Below are 12,907 nucleotides of genomic sequence, written 5' to 3'. Positions count from 1 at the left end.
AAAGTCATTCACTTAAAACTGGATTAATAATATTTCACTTCTGTGAACATAATAGTATGACTTCATTTTTTAAAAGGAATGAAATGATTCAGTTTATTTCCCTTGGTTTATTAGTGGCATTAGTTCTAATTAACTGCTCTAATAAGGAGTTCAGAGAAGTATAAAAAAGTTTTTCATTAAAGAAAGCTTAGATACTTCCAGGTATATACACTTTGTAATGGGGTTCCAACAAAACAAACAAAATCAAAACCACAAAAGTATATTCCTTTAGCTGTACTTTTTACATACACTAATTAAATGAACTGAATTTTTAAATTCCTATCTTCAGTTAGTGAGTGGCATTATTTTACCCATGATTAGAGGAAAGGGGAAAGAGCAAGTTTAAAAAAACTACCTTTATTTTTTATTTCTTTTTCAGTTACATACTTTTAAACAGGGATGTGTTTCATTATTCAGACATTCAGGCAATGTTGACTTCATTAGTGTTGACAGAAAAGAAGCATAAAAATGCAAAACATTGTTGGCTTAACCTGAACATACCTGCATTACCTATTATTGACCAGTTTGTGTTGCCAAAAGACTTATTCCTTGGCATTAAAATGGAGCACTTAAAAATATTGCTAAAAAGCAAATGTCTACACACTGGTCTTTGCAGCAAATAAGGGTTTTTATACTTTTAAAATATTTTAAGTCCATAATTGGATTAATATACACACCTTCTTATGTATAAGGAGTTCAGATCATATAAACACTGTACAGTCCAAAAACCCTACTGAGAATAAAACTAAACAGGCTTATGATAAGAAATACAGGTATCGCATGTATTTACAAATATCATAGACACACAAATTTGGTCAAATACTGTAAAGAAGGAAGTGGTTTCACATTATAATGGCCAAAACATCCATCTACCTTACTCAAAGCAAACAAAAATACAAACTCAGCATGGAACTCCTGCAGTTTAAGACATCATGACAGTATACAAATAGATAAAGTGGAAACTGTTGACCAAATTATACAGCAAATGGTTTCTAGGCTGAGTGTAGGTCTTTAAAATCAAGAACTTAGAAAGATCATTCATAGGATTCAGAGCAACAATGATAAACGATGTCCCGATTTGCAGTATTCATGTGGGCGCCTAATTCATCAAAAACAGCGCGCTCAGCTTTTGGCTAATAAGAAAAATAAATTACAAAGTACAATTAAATTCCTGTAAATGCAATAATGGAGTCAAAAATGTAGATTTATTTACTTTAATTACACATATTAAATGTTACCTTGAGACAATAAAAATAAATAAGCATGCCCAGAGGCATGCACTTAAAGACAAAAAGAAGGGGCTGCGTGGAAGGAGCAACAATTTCAGAAATGAACAGTGAATATGAGATTTGAACAACATAATTTTCTAGTCAGCCTTTTTCCCTTAACTCTCCTTGAAAATTCTGACTAGTAGACTGTGACAATAGTACACCTGTGTCTTTATGGCTTAAAACAAAGCAGACTTGAAAAGCGGAATGGGTTTCCTTTTGTACAGAACCGTTACTTTGTTCATATGCAGGCACTTCAAAAGACTATGGGGACAAAGCACCTGACCCATCCTCTCCAAAATAGTTTTCAGTCATCAAAATTATGCTAAAAATAGGAAAATTCCAGAGAACCAGCAAAGTTGAATACCAGAGGCTGATGTGCACAGAGGGCAATAGAGTGACCCCGCTTTTATTGCCAGGGGTCTTTTTTTTAATCAAAGAGCAAATAATTAATAAACAGACACCATTGCGTGGCACATCCGAAGTTTTCTGCTTAAGGAGAATGAGATCATTCAGCAGCAGGTTTCAGTGGGATCTCCTTAGACTTCAACCACATACACTGCAATGAGATTCACATTTATTCCTTCTCCTTAGTGTATTTTTCAAAAAAAAAAAAAAAAGAAACTCCAACATATCTCATCCCTCAAAGTATTCATTTCTCGCTGCCTAACATACATTATTACCTGGAAGCATAAAGTTACATTATACAAATATTTTGCATTTTTAAAAAATAAGCGCTTTTGCCACTTCGGCAACACTGTACTTCACAGAGTGGCGCAACAAAGCAGAGCTCGTGCCTCGCACGCTGCTTGTGACTCGTTTTACCGCTACCACCTGCCGAACCCATGGAGCTTTCTCCTCAGTACCTCTGGGCAGTGGCTGTACCATGATTTCACAGACAGAATGTTAGTATGACTCATGAACAGCAGTACCGTCAGCAACAGTGAAATCAATGCAGATGTCACACAGGTAATGACCTTCTCGAGGGATGACTTCTTTTAAAGATTTGGGCAGCTCTGTTTTCTCTGTTGCATTATCCACTGGGGAGAAAGTTCCTGTTTGATTATGCTCTTAAAAAACCAGATTAGGTATATAACTGGTTGACATTTAAGATACTGTACTGCTTTCTACGACAGGAGGAGAGCTTCTGAAAAATGTTCTAAAGACCTGTATCCATGAATACCAACCACCTCATTGGTCCATTCCATTCACTGATGGGCAAAGCACTCGTGTTTTGACAAAACTTTAAAGCTTCCATAAAAGTTAAATTAGAAAAAATATGAATGTAAGACAACCACAAAATGAAGTATGAAAGTATGACATTTTTGTTTCTAAGAGTGAGTCCTTGAAAATATATGTGGTCACTACAGAGATGATTTTAATCACAAGACAGCAGATGAACATGTAAGTAACTCCCCACGATCGGTCTGTGTCCAGAGTCATTTGTGGCGCTGTATGGTTTTCCTTTTCCTTCGTTTGAAAAAACAGCAGCACCTGCAGATGGAGGGAAATACTCCTTTTATTATTTAAAAAAACTAAGACGTCATAAAGTGAGGCTGAATCTATCAAGTTAATTTAAATGGTCATAAGAAGCTACAGGCTAGTGCAACATAAAGAGTGAACACACTGATGAAGCATATACATTAGTGAAACTATGCAGAGCTGTTTCAACATGCCTTTTAAGAACAGCAAGACATTCTGTGCAACGTTAAATGGAGCCACTAAACTGAAAAGGATCTGCACCAAGACTACCTGAAAAGCTACAGAGTTCTAACCCCAAATGACCCACTCCATTCTATTTTAGATACTCATTAGTTTCTGGCAATGTCATGCTGTTCTATAAAGTTCACCTTAGGTATTCCTTCCCTTTTTTCCTGCTACTTATATATGACTGTTGAAGCCACTGTTAGAAAAGCAATAATGATCCTAATATTGGGATTTTATTTTCACTAAGCATTAAATTCCAAAAATAAAAAGAGAAATCCCTCAAATACTCAACATTTTCCATCATATTTACAAAGTGGAAGAGAGGAAATACATTTAAACAGAGTAAGAATGCTAAGAGTGGCACTTTTAATTCTTTAGGGGTTAAAGAAGGTCAAGTTTATCATAAGTTATTTCAATTAAGGTAGAAATTGTGCTCAACATTTAAAATACCATAATCAAAATGATTCCGTTTTATAATTGAAAACTGATTCAGTTTCTGTTGTCTATTAAGGCAATATCTGATTTTTATTCCTAGGTGAAAAAAATCTAGATATGATCCCTGCAAGAACTAGATTTTCTCACAGTAAATTCTCCTATTCATGAGAAGATGCAACACCTGTACAGCAATGCTGAGGCTGGTATGAACTGAAAGTTAAATGAGAATCACTGATCAGCAGCAAACAAAACAAATACACACACATTCACATATATATCCTAAAACTCTAGCATTCCTTCAAATAAAGGCCTGGCTATCAATCTATGAGAATATCAAGATGACAAGTACCACATACAGAGAGGCTCCTTTTTCTTTTCCACTGAAGTCCTTACAAAGATGTTCCTGTAATTCTTACCAGCCCACCTTCATAAAAGGATATTCACATTCTCTAGCTAAGCATAAAAGAGACCACATAGCTTCAAAGTATCCTATTCAGCAAAAGGTCATGGAAGATGAAATAATGGCTATGTAGTTTTTATATCTTTCCGTGAACTAAATGTAAACAAAAATCCACACTGTCCAGCTAAATTATATACTCTCTCCACTCACGTTATCCTTAGTCAAAAATAATTTCAGACCATTTATTGTGATTTATGCCATGATTATAAAATCACTATGGGGTATTCAAAACCAAATTACACAACTGCATTTTTTAAGTGCACTCAAATAGCACACAATGACTAGACAATGGAATGTGAATAATTCAAAATTGTATATATCAGCTGATAAAGATTCAACAAGAAATATGTCCAGTTATCAATCTGTATGAGTTTTACTCTTATTGAGGTGACTACAAGAACAGAAATAAATTACCCAATCAAGGGCCTTAAAAAGAGAAACCACTGTAAAAGAAGACTCTAGGCACAATACATTTTTCCTGGGTTTAGAAAAGCAAGTTAAATTTTTCGTAACTGTCAGGTGCCTAATACTTTCTCAAATCTGTTATATATATTTTCTAAAATTAAAAAGGAAAACAAAAATGACTATGAGATAAAAATCATTATTCCAAAAACAAGCTTTCAATTAAAGACTTAGAAAAGAGCTAGAAAATGACCATGTTGCAAAAAATAAAATGTTACAATATTGGTATTTAGACAAAAGAGATCAAATATTTAGAATATTAAACTTAAGACTATGGTCATATTTCAATGGTAATTTATTGTTTAACATAAAGTTTCACTAACAATGTTCACTAGTGGTATGTAATGTTATTTGTCTTTTCAAATTCCAAAGCACATTCTTTTAAAAAGTTTTCTACTGAAAAAGTGTTGTAAGGTATGTAAGCCTTTTGGAATGGGGAATTTAATGTAATGATGTTTGGATGAACAAGTTCAAGTCTCACATTTTCCACACATGTATTAGCAATTCATCTTGTCTGTTTCATTTTTCCAGTATCATTAATCTGCTTTCAGTTCTGAGAGTTGAGTTCTTCCCATTTCCTAGGTAATCATTCCTTCCATTGTGTAAATATTATTGAATAAAGAAAACCACTCCAAGCATTTACTTAAGCTTAAATAAGATATTAAAATGCATTATAATTGTAGAGAACCTTTAAATTCAAAAGCAATCTAAAAAAGGCATCCATTTTTAAGAAATGAAGCCCCTAAAAAGAGTACACCCTTGAAATAAGAGTTGCTAAGTAAAGCTGGCATGCTGTTAAACTGTTAAACCACCAGAGGGCAGCATTGCTTTATGCATTATGAATGCATCCAACTAGAGAAGAGGTGCTCCCAAAGTACCATATACTTACAGAAATTAAGAAGGAAATTGATATTAATCTTGTAGCTGATTTCTTAAAAGTCATTACTAAGACAGATGATCTATAGTTTTCATGATTAAGAAATTAGATCTCATCTCAATTGTCCTGAGCACTCAGTCTAAAACACTTTCTCCCACACAGCCACACTGACACATGATTGTTTTATTTTCCTCTCAGTTGCCAATACTAACCTGAATTTATTTTTTTACTTATTATCCACCTCCACATAGGATGTAAGTTTCTTAATATCTTGGTCACAGATACATCCCATAAATGGGCATAAAGTTGGTACTCATTTAATATCTATTGGATAAATGAATGATTTGCCTCATCAGTGAAACTAATTCATACAGTAAGAACTTAGTCAAAATCCTAAAGCATGTTCTAAAGCTAGAGTTCTTACCCACGGGCCACAAACCCTAGAGCAACCTTACAAAATGGTAACGTTAGTGCTTGTGGAGGCTTTTCTGAAGAGAAATGATGTGCACCAAATTATTAAAGGAGCCTGAATCTCGCAAAGCACTGCTGTCTAGATGCATCTGACAGATCACCTTCCTGCTTCTCCACTTCCAGTGAGGCCTCGTCCTGGACACAGTGAGCTGAGCACTGGAGACAGTGAGTGGACACCACGTCATCACTTTATACGAGAGCAGGCAAATGCATAAGAAACCATGAACTTTTCACTAGGTACCGTTAACAGGGGAAAAAAAGTTACTGGAAACAAGAACTGCAATTAAAAAAAACAGAAGTTTTCACAGATGGTTTGAAGAAGTTATTTTTATCAAAAAACTCAATTATCTGGTCTTAGAAAATAATTCACACTTTCAAAATTTTTAAGGACATTTCCTCTCCTTGCTGCTCAGTGGCTACATTTTCTTATTCTTTAGTTCATAGCTCATGTGAGGTCTCCTCAGATCTAGACCATTGACAACTACCTTGGGGAAACTGATTACATTGATCAGACATTTAAATCATGTTCTTGTCAATTCTCCTCTTTTTCTTGGCTCTTTCTTGACTATCCTTTATGTGGTTCCAGTGAGCCAATATGCTCTCACAAGCCAGGTTCATGCTTCTGACATGACCACTTGGTGGGAGCTGAGAAGCCTGGAAGTCACATCTCTACCCTTAAACCCCTCGGGAATAAGTGTTAAGACTCGATTCTGATGAACACTAAGGTTGCTGCTTGAAATACTATTTAGGGAGGAAACAGGAAGTCATAATGGATCAAAGTTCTAAACTCTGTAGACAACAGAGATGGTAACAGCCAAGGTTTTGCTACTGACATCACACCACCATTTCCCCATTATTGACTGTCTTTTTCTTCCTCTAAAATATGGCTTTTCTTGCTGGATCTATGTCATATACTTCCTTCTCGAAAATCTTCCCAGAAACTGAAGCTGTCTGGATCTGAAGTTCTCATCTGTCCCTACAATGACTCACTGGTTCATCCTCTGGTTGAGAGACAGCTGGTACCTGTCAGATGCTACCCATTTAGGACTCCAGAACCTAGCCTCTCCTCGTCTGTGTTGATGAGTATATGGGAAATTTCTGTTATGACATCTAGCTTTTTCAGTGACAAAGGATTTTACCCCTTAAAACTTATACTTGAAATGTAATTTCATTTCTCTGGATCTCTTGATTATGAAAAAGAGGAACTTTGGTAAATCAAGTCGAGGTTACATCCGAGAGCAAGACTACATAACTGCTCTAACTAGGAACCCCCAGACCCATCCTCACCTGCAGTTTCTTCCTCACCATCCACATGCAAAGTGACATAAGCCTCAATAATTTTCCTAAGGTTTGGTCTGATTATACCATTTCTTTGCTTAAAACCCACAGTGAGCTTTCTTGTGCTAAGAAAGGTAAGATCCTTCCCCCACCCCCCACCTGGCTACTAAAGGTCTTTTGAGATTGGGCACTTAGCCTATCTCAGTTCCCATTAATGTGTTCACACACTCTCCCCACTGCTGCCTGGAGTGGGTTACAACTCAAACTTGCCCCATTATTTCCTTGCTCCATATTGTTGCTCAGTTTCTTCTCTCTGGCCCCCAAATGCCTTGCCAATCACACTCATCTTTGAGAACTAGTGCAAATGTGTCCTGACCCATGAAGACCTTTCTGACATTCAGCTAGAAGTGCATACACCCGTCTCTGAACTCCATAGTGCTAATCCTGTAACACCTTGTTTTAGATCAAGGATGCTCAACCATGGTTGCTCCTTGGAATCAGCTGAAAAGCATTTTTAAAATATTGGTAACCAGACCCCACCACTCAGAAAGTGCACCCTAAGAACTGGAATATTTTTAAAACTCCCCAGGATGACTGGGATATGAAGCCAGGGTTGAGAATCACCATGTGAAAGTTACTAGCATACTTACTATCTTCTCTAATGGAACAAAAGGGCCTTGACTTAACTTCATAATCATTACATTACCAAACACACAGTACTGCTCAGTAAATGAAGGAAAGTGGGGGAGGAAAAAAAGAAACAAAGACAACTTCACACTACTTAAAAACTCAGTAACTAAACTTAAAGGAAGGCTTGTTTTACTAAATTTCTGGAAGGAATGAAGAGGGTGCTATCATTTCTATCACCAGTCTTGGAAAAAAATTCTCCACTAAAAAAGTAAGGCAAAATCTCACTGCTAATGAAGAAGCCACTTCATCTTGGGGGAAGAGAATATCTTCCATCATTTGGAGATTCTACAGTTACCGCATGAGATACTATTCTAGGAAACTTGAGATTCTAAAATGTCAACTGTGGAATACATCCTAGTTAATGAGACGGTGAGGGGAGAGATCTCTGCCAATCATAGGCAAGCAGAAAAAAAGGAAAATAGCAGATAAATTCTGAAAAAGAATTCTAACCAGGTCCCTAGCTACCTATAAAATGATGGAAGAGAGAAGAGAAGAATTAGATGCAACTTAGGGAAAGAAATCATGCTCACATTTCTTAGTCACAGATTAAGAGGATATGAGGAATGCAGTAATAAATGTGTAAGAATGTTGCAATAACCCTGATTAAAGAAAAGACAAAATGCTGTGTATTTAAAAAGACTTTTTAACTAGTGAAGAGTAAGGAAGTGCTGAGGATTTCTGTAACCCACCTGGAGTAAAGCTTCACTGAAATCACGGACCGCTAGCCAAGTAACTGCTTTATTAAGATAAAATTCACATATCATAAAATTCCCTTTTTAAAGTGTACAATTCAGTGGTTTTTAATATAGTCAAAGAGTTCTGCAGCCTTCACCACTATCTAACTCCAAAATGTTTCCTTTGCCCCTTAAAGAAACCACATCACCTCTCAGCAGTCACTCCCACCCTCCCCTTCTCTGCCCTAGGTAATCACTGTCTATTTTCCATCTCTATAGATTTGCTTATTCTGGACATTTCATATAAATGGAATCATGCAATATATGGCCTTTTATGTCTGGCTTTCTTCATTTAGCATCATGTTTCCAGTTTCATTTTATTATACTGTCAGCTGATAGTTCACTGTATGACTACCCCACATTATTTTCAATTATTTAGTAATAATTTATTGAGGCTTTGGGGCTCTTAAGATAAAAAGGGCCTTGTTTTTAAGAAATCCAAGAAGTTTCATGAAGTGGGAGACAGATAAAGAGAATAACATATCAACGGCAGGCTTACGGAACCAACAGAATATAGAATTCATAATGGAACATGAGGCTGGGAGAGACAGGCAGGGGCCAGAGCATGAGAGGCATGAAAGGCTTGAGAGGCCTGGTGCCATGCCGAGTGATCCGGACCTGATGCTCTAGGAAAAAGAGAAAGCTTTCTTCAGGAACAGCCTCTCGCCACTCCCTTAATTCTCATCTACCAACACCTGCAGATAGAAACCCAAACCACAGACATACTCACGCCCATCTCAACTAAATAAATTACTCTGCCATTCTTCAAAGCCACCCCCACAAAGCATTCTCTGATCATCTTGTCAGTAAGTAGTGCTTTGCTTTACAAGCTCTAATGGGTTTTTCATACCTTTTTCATAGTATTTATCATACGTTGATAAATGCTAATACAACTGCAATTATCCCAGCTGGCGTGTGATCTACTTTAGGCAAGGATAGTACCACATATTTCTGAAATCCAAGCACTGTCACTGTTGAATGAATACATGGGAAAATGTAATAGATTTGGTTGAAAGCAGGGCTCGAAGAGGATGCAAACACAGAAGAGCCAGTTTCAGTGAAGACTGTGGGTATGGAAGTGAAAATATGGAACACTGATGGAAGAAGCACACGTCCGGGAAGAACACAGATGAGAACGGTCATTGGCAGCCGGAATTGGAGACGCAAATATGGGAGATCATAGCAACTGGGTACCTGCCACGTGCCAGACAAAATACTAGTGACGCTTAATTTTCTTAACAACCTATGAGGTAGATATTATTAGCCTTATTTTACAGAAGAAGAAACAAGCCTGAAGAAGGTAACGAACAGTGGCAGGAGTAGGATCATACAATCTATGTTTAATTGCAAAAGACACGTGCAACCTTATCTGCCACAGGCCACCCTATTTCTCTAACTGTGCTTAGTTACCAGGATGGCACAAGCACGCATTAACTGTTGTTTTTATTTCTGATGTAAAAATACACAAGCATGTAGCTGACTCGTTACATCCTAAAACCCACTAAACTAAGTCATACTGTGAATAAATTTCACAATCAAACTGATTAGGATGGAGACTTGATCATTACTCTTTGAAAACAAATATCCATAAAAGTTTCCTCAACTTGCAGCCACCAAATGAGCATTGTTTTGGAAAGTATGTAAGGTTCTTTTTGGATATGAGTTGAATGTCCCATAATTTACTAATCTAAACAACTTTCTTCATTCACTCCAAGGCTGACTCAAACTTTGTCCTAAAATTGAGAGAAACATAATAAATCGAGCATTATAACTAAACGCAAATATCAGAAAATAGTTTAAGTTCAACATTATTTCAACAGATAAGAATATTATTTTTCATAATATCTGTAATTAACGGGAACTGTTTAGATGAGGATTTTTTTTTAACACTCACTATATCATGAACTTTACCAATGTATATAATCATGTGTATTCGATGGCAATATAATTAGCAAGTGAAATGTTTTAGTGAAACTATCGCAGAGGTGCAGGGAGGTCTGCTTTGTGTATTTAACAGTTACAAACAGGAAAAAAGAAATCTTAGCTCAAAAACTTGTCTTTCAATTTAAAATAGCAAATAAAGCCTTGTGTTACAAAACAAACGCACAAGCACAAGCAGGACTGGTGTATCATCTACTCGATAAAACAGTGCCCCAAATCTATGTCACGTGAAGCAAAAAAGTGGCAGCAGACAAAAGAGCTCCTCCAACAATTATTTCTTGCTTTTCATAGCTCATGTAAATGATATCAAGTACTTTTGGACACTTTTACCAATTACAATTTCTATGTTGAAAGGTTTGTTTTTAAGAAACACAAAATGGTGCTAAAGCTTTGAAATTACAGTCAATGGAGCTATTTCTGCCTGCCTACACTTAAGAACTCACCACATGTTCAACACTTTCTGGCAGCTATACACAAAAAACAAAAAACAAAAAAAAGAAGAAAATAGAAGGAAAAAGAGAGAGAGAGAGAGAGATCATCAGAAACTGCCCACATTGTAATTATCACATTGTTTTTCATGCTAAGTATTTTTCCAAGCAGAATTATTACAATTTACATTTACCAAAAAACCAATTTAAAACTAGTATTAATGCATGCAGCATACTACAAAATGAATAATTATTTATTCTTATGCTTCCAGAAAAAAAAGAGCAGCTATGGTGTAGCAGTAACTTTCATGCATCAACATTCCTAAAAATAAAAAGCTAAAAATATGTTGTTAACTCTAAATAAGAATTTAAGCATAGTTCTAAAAGAATTATTTTTGCATTATTAAACTACTTACTGAAATTGCACTGTTTTATACTTAGTGATTAAAATAATTAAACATACCACTTGTTTTTGCATGCACCTATTCCTTGAAAAAATTTCCTGAAATAATTGCACATGACTATAAATCTCGAACATGCACAGTTTAAGAAAAAAGTTACTAAGACAAGCCAAACCAAGACATACTTGGTTTCATCCATCACTTCTACTTCCGTAGGGGCTGTGATGGGTGCATTTGAACGTCCTGCAGTAGGGTCATCTGTGTTTAACTCTCCATTTGTGGAACTTACAACCTGAAAAAAAAAGAAAAGAAAAAAATACATACATATATATATATATATATATATATATATATATATATATATATATATATATATATATATATATACACACACACACACACACAAATACACACGCACACACAAAGGAATAGGTTATACAACGATAAACATAAAGTATTTAAATTAGAAAGTTAATATGAGAAACAAAATAATTGGCATGTAGCTGTTCATAACTGAATATATTAATTACTCAACATTTTATTAAACATAAGCTCATCCAATATTTGCTTTTCAACTTCCTTCCTTTTCATCTTGAAATTTCTGTCTTCTGTCCTCTGGTTTTTAGGGCTAACTCAATCAGTTCCATCTTGTGTGCCCATCTCCTTTGGTACCTTGCTACATCATGAATTACTTCCTTTGCAAACTTCAATACTGCTCTTCCCAATGGATCCTTCATTTCAATCTGTAACCATGCTCAGGTCTCCCTGTCATGCTGCCCATTCATTCCCCCAGTTGATGAAGCCCCAAATCCAGGAGTCATTGTTATTCCTCTCTTTCACTTAAACCATCAGCAGATCCTGTTAAATCCTCTCCTGACCCACACCCCAACCCAACTGGTCTTCCCTACTCTATGACTACTAGAACCGCAGTCTAGGCCACCATTATCTCTTGAGTAAAGAAGAGCAAAAACCTATTAACTGGTCTGCTTATACTTGGATCCACCCTCCATTAATGTATTGTCCACACAACAATCAGGGTACTCCTTTTAAGATGTAAATTAGATAATACATAACTCTCTGCTTAAAACTCTTCAAGTGTCGACTTCTTGGTTTCCTTTGGAATAAAGATCCATACTCTTTACCCCAGTTTACAAAGACCCTCAAGATCTGAATCCTGCCTACGTCTCTAATTTCATACCACTTCCCACCTTGCTCACTAGCCCCCACCCAGTATGTCAAGTTATTTCCACCTTCAGGCCTTGGCATGATCTACTCTCACTGCCTGGAATTCTCTTCCTGCTTATTGACAGATTCTCAGAGAACATCTCTGAAACGGGACTTCGCCAATATACAATCTAAAGCTTCCATGCAGACACACTTCTTCGTTATATTTCACTTTTAATTCTTTGTATAACATTCATCCAGGTTGATGTTCTTCTGATTAATTGATTGACTGATTGATGTGTTTCTTGATACCCACCTCCACCTCCATTAAAATTAAGCCCCATAACAGCAAGAGCCTTGTACTGTTCCCTGATATATCTCCCCACTCTGCCTGGCACAGAACAGGCACTCAATAAATATTTGCTGAAATAAATGAATACATGCATGTATGTATGTAATCTTCAAGCAAGATAAAAACCATAACAAAACTCCCAAATTCTCTCAAATTCTCTCAGTCCTACTAAGTCGCCTTACTGTCTGATCTCTTGCTTT

At 36.1% G+C, this 12,907-nt stretch overlaps 1 protein-coding gene across 10 annotated transcripts in view; it reads right to left on the bottom strand.

Annotated features, from left to right (window-relative positions):
• Nucleotides 1-380: 380 nt before the first annotated feature.
• The window catches only part of CSNK1G3 (casein kinase 1 gamma 3), a 97,189-nt gene continuing 84,662 nt past the window's right edge, over nt 381-12,907 (bottom strand). For 6 of the 10 annotated variants that reach the window (XM_031448911.2, XM_031448914.2, XM_031448918.2 and 3 more), the window contains 3 exons: nt 11,377-11,483; nt 10,806-10,829; nt 381-2,801 (listed from right to left, as the gene is read on the bottom strand). In XM_031448911.2, coding sequence (XP_031304771.1) covers nt 2,747-2,801; nt 10,806-10,829; nt 11,377-11,483 — 186 coding nt within the window. In that variant the 3' untranslated portion in view covers nt 381-2,746. The remainder of the gene's footprint in view (nt 2,802-10,805; nt 10,830-11,376; nt 11,484-12,907) is intronic. The other 4 variants (XM_031448915.2, XM_031448920.2, XM_031448916.2 and 1 more) reach the window with 1 other exon arrangement.

This window comes from Camelus dromedarius, chromosome 3 (assembly GCF_036321535.1).
Source record: "Camelus dromedarius isolate mCamDro1 chromosome 3, mCamDro1.pat, whole genome shotgun sequence".
NCBI classification, from domain to species: Eukaryota; Metazoa; Chordata; class Mammalia; order Artiodactyla; family Camelidae; genus Camelus; species Camelus dromedarius.
The sequence above is the reverse complement of the archived record's forward strand: the minus strand, read 5'-3'. Positions and strand labels throughout refer to the sequence as shown.